General features: G+C 36.3%; 1 protein-coding gene across 2 annotated transcripts in view; it reads left to right on the top strand.

Annotated features, from left to right (window-relative positions):
* The window catches only part of GBE1 (1,4-alpha-glucan branching enzyme 1), a 145,564-nt gene that overhangs the window by 117,918 nt on the left and 8,940 nt on the right, over positions 1-18,706 (top strand). For both annotated transcript variants that reach the window (XM_064643963.1, XM_064643964.1), the window contains exons 13-15: positions 10,156-10,340; positions 11,437-11,565; positions 17,510-17,629. In XM_064643963.1, the coding sequence (XP_064500033.1) occupies positions 10,156-10,340; positions 11,437-11,565; positions 17,510-17,629 (434 nt within the window). The remainder of the gene's footprint in view (positions 1-10,155; positions 10,341-11,436; positions 11,566-17,509; positions 17,630-18,706) is intronic.

An 18,706-nucleotide genomic window follows, 5' to 3' on the forward strand; every position in this document is an offset into this window, starting at 1 on the left:
TTTTGGCCTTTCAATCTCTGCGATTGGCAGGGTAGTTCAATCCCTGCTACCCCTAAACTCAGCAAGGGCCACTACCCCTTCTGATGCAGCATCTTGACTTTTTTATAAACATGGTTGTCCAATTTCTGCTGGATCTGATTCTCCCTTTACTTTCTCCTTTCCTCCAACTCCATTGTTGGTTTAAATAACTCCAGTCACACAAACTAGCCACCAACTCAAGCGTACGTATCTGGGTGATATTTTGGGCCCTTTTACCTCTTACAGTTCCTGCAGTGTATTGATGTCAGAAACTGGTTTAGTATGAGCATTTGAAAGTGGCAGAATGAGGTGTTTGGTTTTATTTGTTGCCCACAGTGTCTTTTGTCTACACATAAGAAGATTCACAGAAAGAATTTTATCTCCTGTATCACATTTACTTTAATAACTGTATAGGAAAATAGATTAGTCAACTGATATATCTCAGTATTATTTTAAACTATTAACAAAGTGTATGACTCTCAAAATGTGGATTCTGTGTTTACATTTTCCCCAGCATGTTTGAATTTTACAGATGGCTAATATTTCCTTCATCCCTCAGCAGTAGCCCTGATGCAAAAGGAATAGTTGGCCAATCTTTTCCAGTGTCAGTAGCTGGCATTTATTTTCATCTGTTGGGTAAAAACAAAGACAACCACATAAACTGCAAACAAAAAAAAAGCCTAAACAACAACAAACTAACCTGATCTAACCTTGAATCCTCAGTACATGATTATTTAGCATCAGTCTCTTACATGCTTTTGCTGCAAGGCAGGAGGACAATAAAAATTTAAATGTTTTCCTGCTAAGTAGTGGAACTGAAGTAATTGTAGAGAGAAAATGCACAGCTGAACAGTAGGAAGTCTGGATTTGCCAGTGCTGTGCTTTTTATCAGCTCACTGAGGCAAGTCTATTTCTTGAAACAAATTATTTGAGAATGTTCTGTAAGAGAAACCTGACTTTAAAAAACACTTGCAACTCTTCTCATTCCGTAAGGCTTTCTGTATTCTGAAACATTGCTAATAAGCAATTCTGGGTCACAGCACTTGCCTTTCTCCTTAACGAGCAGTTTGGGTTTACTGACCAAGCACCCCATGCATTATGCTGGAGTGATGTTGCCAAATTCCATAATAATTGAACACTTTGAAAAAACATCTGTATCTTACCCATCTCTATTTTCTGAACAGTATGTAATTGGAAGATGTGATTATGGTCAAAAACTTCTTTGCCATATGTTGCCATGATGTTTAGTTTGTGAATAAGGAACCTAGAAGGATTTTAATATACACATTTTCTTATAAAATATGATGTGTGGCTTATTTCAGAATCATTTCACTGTTTTTTCACACTTCAATGTGGTGAAATTCTCTGCTAACATTCAAGATGCATGAGAGTTCTATAAGTTGATATCAAAATTTGTATTCTTTTTTTTTCTTTAAACTTTTATTTTGAGATTAGGATATTGAATTTTATTTTCCATGCTGATTTCCACATATTTGTTGTTGTTGTTGTTGTTTTGTGCAAGGACTCATAGAAGGCCTTTGAGCTTTACAAATTATCTCAGAGATAAGTCTTGGAGACTAAACTGTGTCCAGACCTGATTATACAGGGTTTGTATTTGCTCACAGCAGGTCAGTTCATTGTACACTCACCAGAACTGTGCTGGATGTAAAGTGTGGGCTATTTAAGCACTGAAAGTTCACGTGCCATTCAGCTGGAACCTGACACAAATATGTCAGGTTATGCTGTTACTCTTTCTTCGGTCCTGTGCATAACTTTCCCATTTGTTTCATATCCCAAAGCCAAGTGTAGTGCTGGGACGTGTCATACAATCCATGTCTCAGAGACCTGCTGATGACCATGCTCACAGATGGGCATCTCTGACTGCAGGATTACTAAATAGGTGAAGCAGATCTTTGAGTGAATAGATATCAATGAAATGCGATCAGAGAACAAGAAATAAGCTCCTCAACAGGGCTGTCACAACCCTGCAACCTTGTGTTTGAAGTGCAAGCCGTGTTTCAACCTGGCTGCCCTCATAAATCTGGAGGATGTCCATTTGAAAAGAACACTGATAACCTACCAACATGAACTAACTATCTCCTATATATTTTCACAAAGAGATTGAGGAGTGAGCAGACAGGTAGTACAACTCAACTTGTGAGTGCACTGCTGAAAAATATATGGATAGCGTGGTCTCTGTTGTAGTGAAGTCTTCTGCAGGGACAATGTTGCACACTGGAATTATTTCAGAAAAGGACTAGCTCACATGCAATGTGCTTGGCTCTATAGCTGGTTTCTGCTTGATTTTACCATTTTTCTATTTGTTCCAAGTAATTCTTAGGCAAATATCCTTGCATATCTAAAGTCTGGCTCCAGTTAGATGTCAGTTACACCTAAGATTTCAGCCGTTGTATCAAACTGTGTTTAGAAACAAAAATAAACCATTTCATTACCCTTTTCCCTGTTATGTTTATATTTGTCTATATGCAAGTTCACAATGATGAGACGTTACAGTAACAGTTTGCTTCGAAACAGGGCCAAGTCCTGCAGGCAGAATACTGGTTGTCCCTTCACAATTCACAAATCACGTATGTAACAGTTAGAAAAAAAAAATAATTCCATTTCCTTAATTGCAGTAAAACACATTTGATATGGGAACTTAGAAATACCATTGATTGGTTTTCTGCATCAGAGGAGTTTAACATTGGCAGCCACAACCTTGAGACTGAGCACATCAAGGGCAAGTCTCTGGACTCTAAGAGCTGTGCCACCGTGCCCAGGTACCACTTGCTTCAGGTGCTGTGGTGGCTGTTTGGAGTTTTCCATTTCTTTGAGGAAAAGCCAGTATGATTCTGTTCCTTTTCAAAGACATCATTCTGGTTTTGAAAACACCTGGGTTCACTGGAAACAACAGCAAATGAGAGATGGTTAAAACCGTGAAGGTCTTGAGAAGATGTTTTTTAAAGCAAATGTTTTCAGGAAGTTTATAAATACCTTCTCGGCATGGCAGGGTCAAGTCAGCCTCAGATGGAGGGCAGGAGGCAGCTGGCAGAAAGAAGCTTTAATGTATTCTCAAAGCAGTGATATGTGAGTCTAGGAAGAATCTTGGGAATGTACATAAGGACATAAGGTAAGAAAAGGTTTAGACCTGTAACCAGAAGTATACTTTGATGGCTGATTTGTACTGTTTCAAGAAAACAAGACCTTTCAGTTCTTTTGTTTGTTTGTTTTTTCCTACTTTGGCATAAGGATGACCTGCCTGGTGTGTAGACAGTGGAATAAGTTTTCAACCAGTGTTTTTTCTGCCTTTTTTTTTCCTTGTTGTATCAATTCTGTATATGAAGTGTGTGTTGTGTAGCTATAAATATTCATAGTGCATATAATTATTTATATAAAAGAAAGAAGCCAGTCTCCCAGAATGGATGATATGCCAGTTGCAGATGGACCTTGTGTGCATTTGAGTAGTGCCTGAAGACAAGAGAGTTGATGCTCTCTGTGTGTTGTTCTCACCTTTGTGAGGGTTGGGGTGACAATACCGTGTCCAGTCAGGCTGGTAGGGATACAATAGATGTCTCTGCATATGCAAAAAGAAGTAACAGAAACCACTAAATATCTTTTGAGTATGACTTCTCCCTTATGCAAACGTACTTTACTACTTCCCTACCTTTCCCTCACCCCAGATAAAACCATTTAATTTAACCATTGTCTATCTGATGCTTTGCTTTGTCTTATGATACTTCCCTCTTCTCCATCCCCATGTCTCTCTTTTCCTTCAAATTACTTTTCCACAATCTGCAAGGCTTTTCACAGTCCATCTCTTTCTGTTTTGCTTACTAACATTTACTTTAGGATGCTTTTTCTTTTTTCCCCTCTCCTTTTTAAGAAGTTTTTCCCAAACTTTAATTTAAAATTTTCTTATTTTGTGTTGTTAACAAACTCATAGTTATTGAAGTAACTAGATTTGTTCCTATAGCAAGAACAGAATAATACTGAACTTTAATTTTTTTATTTACTTGACATGAAAAGCTTTAATTTTCCTATGCATCAAATATTATTTATGTGGTCTTTTTTTTACAGTTTACATTTTTTTTTCTCCATCCTTTATGTGCTCTTTCAAAGTTGGACAATGAAATTCTGCACTTACTGATAGCAGTAAGTAAACTGCTATTTATTGAATATCCTTCTTTGTGTGACCTCTATCCTGCTCCAATCTGGTCCTAGATTCACTTTTCAGGCCCTTTAACCTGTTAGTTGTGGTTCCAGTCAATACCCAGAAATGCACCACATTTAGCTAAACTTCTCTGACTGCATCTTCTGTTCAACAAAGTTTCTTGACATAGGTTTTGTACGTTTTTGTTGAATTTTGGTTTTGTTGGTTTTATTCTTTTTTAACCTTTGCAGTGTGTTGTGCAACATTTCTGTTCTTTAATATTTTAGTGAGCTCTTGGAAGTGGTTACCTAAATAATGTATGCTGTGCATGTACACAGAGCCTGGTGGAAATGCCACAGCATCAAAGTTGGTCTCTTGTTTTTACCAAGTTGCAGCTAATAGGAAACAGCAAAATGGGAACCGTTTCAGCATAAAAGCTCCACAAATAGTTTAATTGCTACTTTTATTTTTTTTTTAAGTGCTCTATGAGGGCATGGAGTAAATTTAAAATCTGAAATATTGTATTCTACACTAGGAAAGGGGTGCTGAAATGTAAACTTTCAGGACTGAAAGTTTCTAAAAGTAAACAAATAAAATAACCATCCTCTCAGGGCCCCTTCTACTTTAAGTAACTTCTCATGGTACTCTTTATTTCTTGTGTGAATTGCAGAAAGTCTTGAGCTCTGCTCAGTAAAGCATTCAAGGGAAAACATTCATCTGCCCTTAGGAACTGAGTACCATTGTCAGTGACACTTACTACTATTTCATTGAGTACTCATTTATTTTCTTTATCTGGAATTATTTATTCCAGATAATTTTTTTTTTCCTCTGTAAATCACAGAATATGCTGAGTTGGAAGAGATCCATGAGGCTCATTGAGTCCAGCTCTTAGCTCTGCATTACAAGCATGTTGACATAACCATCACACACACAGCTTCTGATGAAAAATAAAGTAAATCATAGCAGAATTGCTCTTTTCTTGTTACTTGTTGTTTTTTTTTTTATTTTATTTTTCTGTAATTGATCTGAAAAAAGAGAGTTGTAGGTTTGAAATATGAGAACAGAACAATGCCATTTAGTGTGGTTGGAATTTTTGTTGGGACAAGTGGGAAATTATCTCCTTTAAGAGCTTGGAACTCTCTTATCCATGTTATAAAATTGTATGGTACAAAAACTCCTAACATTTAAATATCAGTAGGAAATGAGTGAAGACAGACCAAACTTGATAGGAAGTGGGAATGGGAGGGAAACAAGTGAGACATTCCAATGGAATTCCTCAGGATTTCATTCTGTAGCTAGTCTGGTTCTTCTTTATGCAGGAGTTACAATAGAATTTTTTGCCTAAATTGATTTTGCTTGTCTTTTCTGACCCAATATGTCACTGAATACAAGTGCTAGAGGATTAAAAGAAAATATGAATGTCTTGGAGTCATCTAGCCCAAGTGTTTTGGGAGGAGCACGTTTGGAATTTCACTTTATTTTAATTTTGCGTGGATTACAAGACTAAATGAGCGCTGGCAATGAAGCTCATTCTCTCATCATTTGAAGGCAATATAGTGTTTCTTATTTGGTTTTGGTAGTAATGAATGTTAAGAAGATTTGGTACAAATATGAGTAAATGCAGAGTATCAGAAGCACTTAAAATCCAAGAGCTTCACAACTAGGGCAAAAGAGGATTCATTGTTTGAAGTGCTTATTTTTTGAAATAACAGTAAATATCACATTCTATCTAGATCTGACTTACACTGATTCTATTTATAATCTGCAGATTGTTGCACTGTCATCATTGTTCACAAAGGCAATGACGTTAAATTCATACTTAAGTGTCATACTTAATTAAGAATTAAGTGTCATATTTAATTCAAAATACAAACATCTCTTGACACTGCCTGCTCCATCTTTTAAATATCCCTTCAGTTCTGCTTAGCCTGAATCTTTGAGAGGGAGTTGCTAGTGAAGATGTCTAAAGAAGAGAGATCAAGAAAACTTGAATGACCTGTGGGGCAGAACCTCAAAGCAATCAGCAGCAGTGTAACTTCTTTGTGGTGTAAATGCATTTCTAGCCTAATAAACAGGCATGATAGAAATTTTTATTATGGTAATAGGTAGTCAGTTTATTTGTTGTAATTGTGATCTTGAAATCTTTTACGTAGAAAGGTTGTCCAGTATGTGCAATATGCAGGAAATAGCAAACTTGAATTAATTCCTAGATAAAATTAGTATGCATTGCACTTCAAGGATTTGTCTTTGTTTTGTTTCTCTAATCAAAATTTCCTAATTTTCAGCTTTGTTCTCTGCCCCCTCCCCCCGTTAGTTCCATTGTCTTGATTTGCATCATTTGTGGCAGCCAGCTCCTTGTCAATCTGTAGTTTGAACCTTTACATCAAACAGTAAATTAATTAGAGGAAAAGAAATCCCAGTAGTACTTCTGTGCTTAGGGACTTTGACAAGAATGGGAGTGGAATGTGGGGAAGGACACAGAGCACACTTCACAGGTACCACCAGTAGTTATCTCCAGAAGTAAGTCCTGGTCCCTTACCTGTGCCTTCCCTTCCCTAGTCCCTCCTGGAATTTGTTATAAACTTAAACTAGGAAAAAAATAACAAAAAAAAAAAAAAGAGGTGTCGGATGTGGGGTTTTTTTAAAGGATGCATAGCCTTAATGCATCTCAAGTGCAGAATCATCTTGGGAGTTTATTGATAGGCCTGCTACATCCTGCATGTTAGTTCCTTTTCCCTATACCACATTTAAAAACATAACCAAGATAGCCTACTTGATTTCACTCAGTTATAATTTGTGGACTTCTGTTTTTCTTTCTATAAAGAGAAATCAAAAGGCCCTCTTAAAATCAAGCAGCTTATGCAAAAGTCTCATGAGTATGTGGTGCAGAAGTTGCCCATAGAAACAGTGTCAAAGTGTGCGTGGTGTTTAGACCCTCAACATGCTTTTCTGACCACAGCAAGTATTTTAGTCTTCTGTCAAGTTGTTGCACTGTGCTAAATTCCCTTTTTTTCTTCATAGCCATTAGTAATAGTTAGGAAATTAAGACTACGTTTTTGGTTTTTTCTGCACTTGTATTGTTTTTGTTTTAAAAAAAAAAAAAAAAAGAACAAAAAACACAAAGCAGCAAAACACAGCATTGGAACAACAGTAGTTACTGTGGTGGGGAAATAGGCAAAGCCAGTGGAGGAAGTATGCTCTACTTACAGTGAAATAATCTATGGAAATGATGAGCTAGTTTAGTCTAATGTATTTGCTATCTTCTGTTGCTTATTTCCTCCATTTTCGTTTTGCTGTGTTTTGTTTTTTTCTTGAACAAATAGGTATGCTTTCCTTGGCTGTTGTTTCAAGATATGTATCATCTCTGACTTTCTGATGTTTTTTCCTGTCTTTACCTGAGCTGTCTCATGTAGTGTATCTTTTCAATAGTGTGCAGATCACGAAAGAAGGTAATACCTTGCCCAGCTCTTCAGAGAATATTGAATTTGGTTAGATACAGTGTCTGTTTTGTAGCAATATCTTTCCTCATTTTCCAAACCGTATTGTTAGCACAGTTTAAGAGCTCAGTCCAGCATTATTCCAAGGTCATTTTGAAAGCCCTGCTGTGGTTCTGATTCTTTTATATTTGTCTCCAGTTCTGAGCTGAATATGAAATTTAGTGGTTTAGCTTTTGAATGAGAAATTTAATTTACAACCTGTCAACTCGTTTACAAAGCGGATACCACTCTGAAGGATTCTCCTAAATATATATATGAGGCTTTTTTCTTTTGTTCTCTGGTCATTTCTTTGTTCCTATGAAGCATGGAATTACACAAAAATCACTGCAGAAGTATAAGTCCATAGTTGTCACTGCTCCAGGCCCTCCAGGCAGTGCAGGCTGGGTGAGACAGCAGAAGCATTGGGGCTGCACATGCAGGGTATCCATCCAGGCAACACTTGCCTTCCCCCAGCATCCCTGCCCTTTGTCGGTCCACAAACCTCCAGTTTGTTGATAAAACTTGAGGAACAGCTTGTAGAAATGTTTTTCCTTACATATTTCTGGGTACACCATTATTGTCTCTGTTTTATGGTGAGGAGGTGTTGTGTAATCTCCAAAATGGTTTTCGTGAACCACCTGTTCATAGGTTTTGAAATGAGCGTTTAACTTTCAAAGTACTTGACATATTTTGATCCTGTGTAAAATGAATTGTCCAAAATGACTGAGAGTCTGCTAGGCAGCGGGTTACAGCATGAGTTAGGATCATCAAATCCATTTGAATTTATCTCAGATTTAATAATGGCAATATATAAACCAAGAAAAGTTTGGATACATGAAAATCACTCAAATACTGAATCCCAAATGAGGTCTTGCTGTGAATCCTTAGCTTTGACAGCTGAGATTTGCTTTGGAGGTTCTATGTAAGAAAAGCTAATCTTTTTCTTGATTAAATGACAATCTTTTCCCTTCTTTTTTAAAGGAGTGTAATCCAAGCCTGAATGAACCTTTGTCTTCAAGTGAAGTCTGCTCAGTAGTGTGGGCAAGATAATCAGGATGAGACTTATGAAGCATAGTGCTGTAAAAAACCAAATTTAAATATAATGGCAATTACACATGTGCAAAGGGACCTTCACTGATAGGCACACAGAGGGACACAGCACTCAAACATCCCTCATCACAGCCTGAAATGTGTCTCTGGTGCTCGTGACAGTGTGTTATGTTTGGAAAAGGAGCTGCTCTTGTAAGGTTGCTGAATTGAGACATACTGTTGGATCCCCAAATAGTCATACCCCTTCAGTCACTGGTTTTCAGTATCAAATACTAAATGCATCATCGTGAAGCATTGTGCTTTGCTGTCTGCTACCTAGGCTGCTGCTTGATCTGGAATGTCTTTTTGAATTTTTCTAGAAAGCCAGGAACTGAGATTCAAGTCATCTTCTTTAATAGTTACTTTTTATATCACTGGAAAATATAATGAAAGTATTCATTGCCAAGATAAAAAGTCTTGAAAAGGTGGTCAAAGTGCATGCAACTGGTCTTTTGATTGTTTGGAGTTCAACGGATAAAATGGGAGGTTTCTCTCTCTATGGTTATGTGAATGGCAGCTCTGATTTCACAGAATCATGGAATGGGTCAGTTTGGAAAGGACCTCAGTGGGTCATCAGGTCCAACCTCCCTGCTCAAGCAGGGTCATCCCAGAGCACATGGCACAGGTTTGCATCCAGATGGTTCCTGAATATCTCCAGAAAGGAGGCTCCACACCCTCTCTGGGCAGTCTGTTCCAGTGAGTGGTCACTTGCACAGTCAAGAAGTTCTTCCTCATGTTCAGATGAAACTTCCTGTGCATCAGTTTTTTGCTGTTATCTCTCATTCTATTCCTTAGTGCCACCAAACAGAGCCTGATCCATCCTCTTGCCACTCTCCCTTTGGGTGCTGATGGACACTGATGAGGTCCCTTCTCAGTCATCTCTTCTCGAGGCTGAACAGGCCAAGCTCCCTCAGCCTTTCCTCGTGAGAGAGATGCTCCAGTCCCCCAAACATCTCTGTTGCCCTCCACTGGACCTGCTCCAGGAGCTCCATGTCTTTCTTGTACTCAGGAGCCCAGAACTGGACTCTAAACCAACAGATTTTTACTATTAAAGTGATGGGTTTAGGTTTCACAGTGACTGTAAAATTTGTATCCCAGATGACTGAATTTGTCTTGCCTCTGTTGAGGGATGGGAATGGGAAATTTTTAAGCATGGCATGATAGCATGGAATTTATAGTTTATTCATTACTTTTTTCTTTCTCTAGAGTCCATGGATATTTTGCTCTGGCCAAAACAAGTCTGCTAACAAATGTGGAAGTTCTGAGAGACATATTAATAATAAAATTATCGGTTTATATAAAGAAACATATTGTTTGGAATTCCTAACTTGTGGAAAGTTATACATTAATATATTTTACTTCTGCAGGTTTAGTGTATTTTTAGTGTGTAATTTCACAGATCCTTAATATTTTTAAATACAGGTAACGAATTTGGACATCCAGAATGGCTTGACTTCCCCAGAATAGGGAATAATGAGAGCTACCACTACGCCAGGAGACAGTTTAATCTTACTGAGGATGATCTTCTTCGCTATAAATTCCTAAATGCCTTTGATAGAGATATGAATAGATTGGAGGAAAGATTTGGCTGGCTTGCATCTCCCCAGGTAAGCTGTATAGACTAAATGATAAGTTCTAGTCACCATTTGGGTACATGTTCAGAATAACAGCAATACCAAATTTGCATGCAGAAATTTTAAACAGCACTTTATTATGCGTTGCTTAAGGCCTCACCATATATTTCAAGTTGTCAAAACATGGCACTGAAATATCTTCCACGGATAATAGAAATCTGAAACAGTCTCCTCTTAGCTTGATGGCAAGGTCTTTTCCTATTATTTTTCCTATGTTTGTTTAGTAACTGTGGATTGGATAAAGCAGACAATGAAATTGTCCATCATCCAATCCAAGTGTTGCTTTGGGAAAGTGTAAGTTGTTCTGACAATACACTTTATAAAAATAATTACTCTGGTTCTGAGAAAAAACTTTCGATAATAGTCTCCCACTCTTCAACTTGCCTTTTTTGTATTTGCATTTTTTATTTAAGTGTACACTGTAACTTTTATGAAAGAAACTCAACTATTGTAATTTCTCAGTGTTTAATTATTTCATATTAGACATAATCCACTTTAAATAATTTTTAAAAATTGATATCTAGTTATTTAATAATGGCTTTAGGAAATAGAAAAAAGGTGGCATGTGCAGCAGTTTAATGTGGCTTAGCAAAGCTATTTCTGACAGAGGTTTCTAAAAAAACAAACAAAACCCCTTCATTTTCTAAGTTAATAACAGTAGGTGGGGTGCAGATCCCCATAACAAGTAGGTTGAATATTTCATTTGATAAAAGGAATCCATTTTTTTACTGAAGGAGAGTGTGATAAAAAGACCATGAACCTTTGAGCAAGAATTTGTCAAGTGTTCTATGCCAGCCAGGTATCTACCTCTTTAATTTTTTATTACCTTATAAAAACTGTCAGCTACACTTTAGTAAGCAAAAACTTTAGACATCATTGCATAGGTAAACAATTTTGGTTTGCATGTTAACATCCATGTCTTTGTTTTTAGAGTCTTTAAGTGCGTTATTGAAATGAGATATGGAAACAGTGAGAGAGTTCTTGTTTTTGTTAATTCTGTTAGAAATTAAATATTTTAAACTTTTTTTGTTTGGTTTGTCGTTTTATTTTTTTTTCCTTTCTTTCCCAGGCCTATGTGAGTGAAAAGCATGAAGGCAATAAGGTCATAGCGTTTGAGAGAGCAAGGCTTGTTTTTATTTTTAACTTCCATCCATATCAAAGTTACGTGGACTACAGAGTGGGTATTGAAACTCCAGGAAAATATCCTTTTCTTTACCATTTTGCTTGTGCAGAAAAGTTTTAGAAGTTGAAAGCTGATTTTATTTCTGTTTTCTAATGCAAATGCAAACTGTAGTGAAAAGGTTACTTGTCAGTATAATCTTGCTTTAATTGTTTACAGCAAAAAAAGTAATTTAGAAATTTATCTTTTTTAATAAGAGATACTTTTGAAGATAGCATGAGTAAAAAAATTGCAGTTTGAAGACTTGTGATTCCTTGCTTCCTGGAACTGTGTTGAGGCATGAAAAAGCAAGTAAACTTAAATGCAGTACAGGGAGTGACCACAGTAAGGTAATCCTGTGCACGCAGTCACACAGGAAAATGCATCAGTGTAAACCTTCATCAGGAAGGTTGCACAATTTCTGTTTTAAGACTGGGTGGACTGAAAATTTGCTCTTGGATCAGCTAAGCAGTAAATGATTACTCTTGAGTAATTGGCTGGGTTTGCATTTGTGTCCAAATTCTTAGCATTGAGGGAGATTCAAAAAATTAATGCCGATTTGCTGGAAGAATTTTGTTTCACAGAATTACAGAATATGCCGAGTTGGAAGGGACCCACGAGGACCATCGAGTCCAACTCCTGTCATATACTGGTAAAGCAAGAAAAAAAGTCATGGGGAAAAGTGGTTTCTTTGTGTTACACATTGCCATTTTTACATAGTGTAACATATCTCAAAGCATTTTAATCCTAGAGAGAATGAACTCCGGAGTGCCCTGAATTTAGGGTGCTTAAGAACATTCAGGCAGTGATCTTTCCTCTCTGATGACCAGTGACAGGACCCGAGGGAATACTGTGAAGCTGTGTAAGGGTTAGATATTAGGAAAGGTTAGGAAATATTCTTGGTTAGATATTAGGAAAAGGTTAGGAAAAAGTTGGACAGTGGAACAGACTCCCCAGGGAAGTGGTCACAGCACCAAGCCTGGCAGAGTTCAAGCATTTGGACAATACTTTCAGGCACACAGTGTGATTCTTGGGATGTCCTATGCAAGGCCAGAAGTTGGACTTTGATCCTTGTGGGTACCTTCCAACTCAGGGCATTCTATGATTCCATAATTTGAGGTCAGAGTTGTCCATAAGCAAATAGCCAGGCGAGGCTTGGGGTATCACAAATACTGTCATCAAAATGCAGCAAAAACATACTTAAGGAAAAAAAACCCCACCACACATTAATTCAGGCTCTCTGACATTTACAACATGCACCTAGAGCTCCTAATGAGCACCTAAGGTCACTTAAATGAGTCACTGGCATGCAATTGCTGAAGGCAGAGAAGCTGCTTCACAGACTGCTTTGAAGTGCAGTTGTGTAACTGTCCCTGCCTGTTAGAATTCAGGGGGTATCTGGCACACTGAGACAAAAAAAACCCTTAATTGAGGATCAGTCAAATGCTAAATTCTATCAAGGTAGTTGATACCTAAGGTTAATAGGTGTGAATGAGAAATACAGCATACTAATGTGGGAATGTATCTTTGATCTGCATGGGAAAAGACACAGGTTTGCAGCATTGTGAGTCGGTGTAACTAATATTAGAGTGGCATCTTCTATTGCCCAGTTTCTGTGTCGTTATGTGAAGGCAAAAGGAAAACATTTCTGTGCTTGTGCTGGAATTTTCCTTCATAAATTATGCTCTTTCAGAAGCCTTTTCACGAGAAACAGGCAGCTTGAACTTCCAAATTATTTTGGCCTAATTTGCTTCAGTTTTGAGGTAGATGAATAATCAACATCTAGGTCAGCTGTCTCTAGTTCTCTGATTGTAGATAAAACTTTGAATGTTAAAAGGAAAACCATTCATAAGTTTCCAGTTTTATGTTTTTAATACTGACTAGGGCCTTTCTGTGGGGTAGTGGTTGGGTTCCAAGGCCAGTCTGCAGTAAAAATTCAATATGGATACTTTCTTTCCTCTGTTCAAAAGGAACGTGGCTGAAAGGATGGAGAAAGAACAGAACAGGAAAGAGGCTTAAAGTCTTCAGAAATTACTCCTTTTCCTTCCTTAAGGTCCCACACTGGCTTTTGTTGAACAATTTTTGTGCTCTGTTGGAAGTCTATATGTATATATCTCCCCCCTTTTTAAGCAAGGTTTGTTATCTTGGCACAAAAATAAATCTGCATTTCATGTTTGATTACTAACCAATATGGATTTACATATCTCTAAATTTGCATTTGGTTTAAGCAAAAGACATCCATATTTTGTTGAAGAAAAAAGCTACAATATCCCCTTTCTCCTCAGTACATGTTCATGAGTTGAGTGCTAAATAGCTTCCTCTGTCTTCTAAATGTTCTGAGCTGAATTTCATCAGGACAAGGTGTTTAATTTCACTGCAAAATTCAGCCAAATATCCTCAAATGCTTTCTGTCAATTAGTCTCCTCCAAAATTAGCAGTGTGTGGAGAGGAGAAACAGAGGTGCCCTTCGTCTTGAAATTAATTATGCTTGTTTTTTTTCAGTGAAATTCAAGAATTATTAAAAACAAAATGGCCTAACCATTTTGGACTCTTTACAGTCCTACTTGAAAGTGCCTTTTCCTTCATTTTCCCTGGTTTTATGGGGCATTTAATGACCAAGTTCTTACTTTCCTTAATGTGTCTTAATGCATACATTTTGTCCTTTTAGCTTCTGTATTAAATGTTTCAGCACAGTTTTTTATCTTTTTTTGCTCTGTACTTTTATCTTCATCCCATCTCTGTTGCCAGAACCATATCCTTTGCTTTTAGCCAAGCAATGGTAGCAAGAGATAAAGATGAAATCTTAATTAGGTAATCTTTTGTATATTGAATTGCAGTGAGAAAATGAGAGCTGATTTACATGTGAATTTAAAAGAAAATAAATATTTACATACACAGCCATGCTCTAGTTGCGTGTCTGGAAAGCACAGAAAGACAGAAATATGGATGCTTATTTAGGCAACACATGTCATTGTACAATATACAGCAGTTCCTAATCCTGATTTTAAAACAGATTATGAAAGGATAGACATGAAACAATCAAGATCACCTGTAATCTTTTTGAATATCTTCCTGAGTCCTGCTCAGTTGTGCCCAGACTTTCTAAGTTGATGGATAATCTCTGTAACAGGGCAGTTGCATATAATATAGAGGACTTAATTTATTTAATATTATTTGAATGTATTTGATTTGTGATAGATGATTGGGTAAGCCAAACCAGACTGTAGAGAAAAGAGGAGTTTCTCTATAAATAGTCAATAAACCTTACATCATTTTACAGCTGGTCAGTAGAAATTCTTACCTCCTTTTCTGCAAAGCTTTAAATGAAGCTGAACCATCACCCCCTCAAATAGCACTTGGATTGTTTTATAAATATAAGGATTGAGGAACAAAATTCAAATTATCCTATTTTGTGATTTGCATTTACCCTGCAAATATGTTATAAAACATGCATAAGGTTATGTTAAAATTACACTAAAATATTTATTTCAAAATAATGTAAAAGCATAATAATTCAGTAAGTAATATGGTAGATAATGTGTCAGCTTTTCTATTTGCAGCTCTATCCATACAAGAGTTCATGGATTTTGCTGCTCTCCTCCCCTGTATTGGGCAATAAATTTAGTTAGAGCACCAAACTGAACACAAATCAGCCTTTTTTTTTTTTTCCAATGAGAATACAGGTTAGTATTTCCAACAATCTGTCACTAAAACAAGAGAGCTCACTGCAAAAGGAAATACTTTTATTATGTGCTTAATTAAAATGCACAACTATTGTTTAATGTTTTAGTGAAAGTAGTCTTCAGAAAACCAGATGCTTGTAAAATTCTGAAATGTGAAAAGTGACTTTTTTGTGAGGTTTTAAGTTGGAAGGCAAATGGGCATGTTTACCAAACTAGTTAATTCTTTTTCCAGCAAAATACCCAATTTGTGAGGATCTTGAAATCCTTTGTTCAGGATCTGGTTAACAGTATTTACACGAAATATGCTATACATGTGTGAAGACACAGTGGTATTAACTTTAGCATTGCTCTCTAGAAATACAGACACAATTTTATAAATTGTTTTTAAAATACTGTAGCCATAACAATGGTATTTGCTGTAACTAGTTTTAAGGGAATCATTAAACATGTCAGGGCTTTCTGCAACATTGATAAATTATTAAATTTAATGTACAGTGTCGATCACAGAAGCAAGGAGTGAAATGCTTGACACAGATATTCTCTTGCCATGTTAATAAAATATACAGGATATCATTTTATATATATAGGAATAGTAGCAGACATTGCTGATGTTAAAAGGACACTGAAGTTGTAGCTTGTGGTTTTGTATGTTGTGCATTACAACGAAATGAATGGTAATTTGCATGTGTTTATAAAATAGAGGGCAGAGGTGCATCTAAAAAAGCCATTGAGGACTAAAGTTGGCAAAGTAGAATTTTTCTAACTTATGGGGTTTTTTTTAAAAAAAAAGGTAACAATCATGAAGATTTTGCCAGAGAATGTGGTGATCTTTGGGCACCTGCCCTGTAGAAATCAGAAACTAGCTTAGCAGTTTTGGACCCTTCTCTCATTGTGCTGCAAATACTTGTGGGGAAGGGATTAGTTACCATTAGTGATTTGGTAGCTAATTGACAGCTTTGCTTTTTTCCCTCCTGTGCATCTGTTTTTCTTTGTTGCCTTTGTCAGCAAAACCTGTGCAGTCTTTTATACTCAAGTGTCTCAGAGTAAATTTGCAGTTACTTTTGTGTTATGTCATGCTTCAGTCTCCCTTGTCACTGGAGATTTCAGTCAGTAAGGCTGGTGGCTGGGAAATTTCCCAGCTTATCTGAGAGTGAATTGTGTAAAAGGACTGAAAAACAATTCTGTTAATATCACATTTTTGAGCAGGTCTATTTTCAAACAGGTTGAGCAAACGCAGAAGGGCAAGAGCAGTTTAAGAACCACTGACTTTGAAAGAATGTTGCTTCACTCATCCCTAATCCTATTAAATACAAGCTGTAGAAAAATAAGATTCTTCCATGGCTTAGAATTGAGGAAGCAGATTGTGGATTTTGGAGCACTGTTATTTCCCTCTCTTTTTTGGGTGGTGGGGAGTAGAGATTGCTTTCTGTTGTAACTTCAGGAGGGAAAAGGATGCTTTAATTATGCCCAATCAAGAAACAAAAAGGCACTGAAATAATCATAAAATTAAAATATTCTATTTGTTGTTGTTCTAAATAAGAAGAAATTCACTTTTGAATGTGAGTTAGCTCTTTGTCTCCTCATTTATTCCCTTACGCTTTCTGATTTTATTCTTTCAACTTTATCTTTTATTATTTGCTAAATCTGTTTGAATCCTTTTAAGTATCTGTACAGATATTTCAACTCATTGTTGCACTTCGTTAAATAGTTCACACCATTGTAACAACTGCAGTCAGAATGTTTATCTCTTAAAAAGTCTTCTATTAAATATACTTTCTTTTTGTTCCTCTGTGCTATAAGAACTCAAACTCTTTTCCAGAAAACTCTCAAAGGAGTTATGGGGTTTTCTTATGTAAAATTATGTTTTTCTCATTGATCAGATTCTGACAGACCATAAAACATTGCTGAATGCAGTCACAATTATGTTGCTTCTTAAATGCAACTCAAATGCATCATTTTGTTTAATGGAGCATTTTTTTGTCTAGTTCTTCACCTGAAGTGCTGGGCAGAGCTACTGTAATGCTATAAACTTACATGGCAGATTGCAGAAGAGACTGGAAGGTACTTTCTTTAATATGAGTTACTATACTAAAATTAAATTTTCAGGACAAAATGTGATACAACTTCTATATTTTTTTTGGTTTTCCACTCTTTTCTTAAATGTTATTATTGTTTGCGCTTTATATTAAGTATTTTAGTTATATTAGATATATTAGTTACTGCAGTTCTTCTAGATTTTTTGCTTTGATTTCTTTCCCAATTTAAAGTAACTTGGCATAGTTCCTTAACAGTTTTTTTTTAAGTATAAAATCCTTCTGGATTCTGATGCTGGAGAATATGGAGGGCATCAAAGGCTGGACCACAATACAGAGTACTTCTCTGAAGAATTTCCTCACAATTATCGACCTCATTCAATTATGGTAAGCAAGATTTATTTTTTTTTAATTCTACTTTCATCTGTGTTAGTTTTGCTTTTTTGTTTGTTTGTTTGTTTTTCACAAATATGGAGTCTATTCTAGTATTTTGGGGGGGGTTGTAGTTTTAATTTATTTTCTGAAGTCAGCCTTTGTGTAAATACAGGAGAGATAACAATGTTATGGTTTGATTATAACTAATACTGTTAACTGATTTTTCTTTTTCAACACTACTTTTAAATTTCTGTGCACTCTTTTAGTGTCTGGCACACAGTGCTCCTTACCAACATGCATGAAAGCCTACTGATATGCTTTTGAGTTGCCATTTTTATTATTATAATTTGCTTTATTTTCATGCCTAAGAAACTCCATCTTCATGCTTGCTTTTGATTTAAAGCTCTGTAGAAACTGAATCTTGCTTGGCTTTCTTAAAGTCATGTTCTTAACTCCACAAATACAAGTTTGAGCAAATCATGCATTTCTCCTCCTCAGTTTACAGAAAAAACCTTGCAAAATGAAACAGGATTTCTTGGTTCACATCAAGAATTTTAAGACTTTCCAGTCCTAAAGTGATATGAATAATGGATAAAGACTTTCCCACAAATCACTTGAGATGGAGTGGGAAGCACATCCTTGCATACAATTTCTGTTAGCTGAGATGATCACTAATAAAACTCCACCTTTCTTAACTACTCTTGAAATCAATCACCACAATTAACAATTTTAAAATGTCATTTTTCCTATTCTTTATATATGTATACGTATATGCACGTATTTCCCACTCTTTGTAAGTTTTCACATTATGTGTATGTGGTTGTATGTTCACATGCACAAGAGAACAAGATGCAAAAAGGCTGTGAATTAAGGCAAGAGATCAGTGAAAATATTCTGAAAATGCATATATCACTGAGAAGATTTTTATATCTAAAACATATATATGGGTGAAGGGGTGTGTGTCTCCATGCATAGGTATATTGATACATATAAACACTTATAAATAACTTACACTTGTAATCTTAGCCTACAAAAATGGAGTACAAAAATGATTTGTGAGAGCCACTCCTCTTCCATGACAGAATGGAG

Source organism: Pseudopipra pipra, chromosome 2 (assembly GCF_036250125.1).
Source record: "Pseudopipra pipra isolate bDixPip1 chromosome 2, bDixPip1.hap1, whole genome shotgun sequence".
NCBI lineage: Eukaryota > Metazoa > Chordata > Aves > Passeriformes > Pipridae > Pseudopipra > Pseudopipra pipra.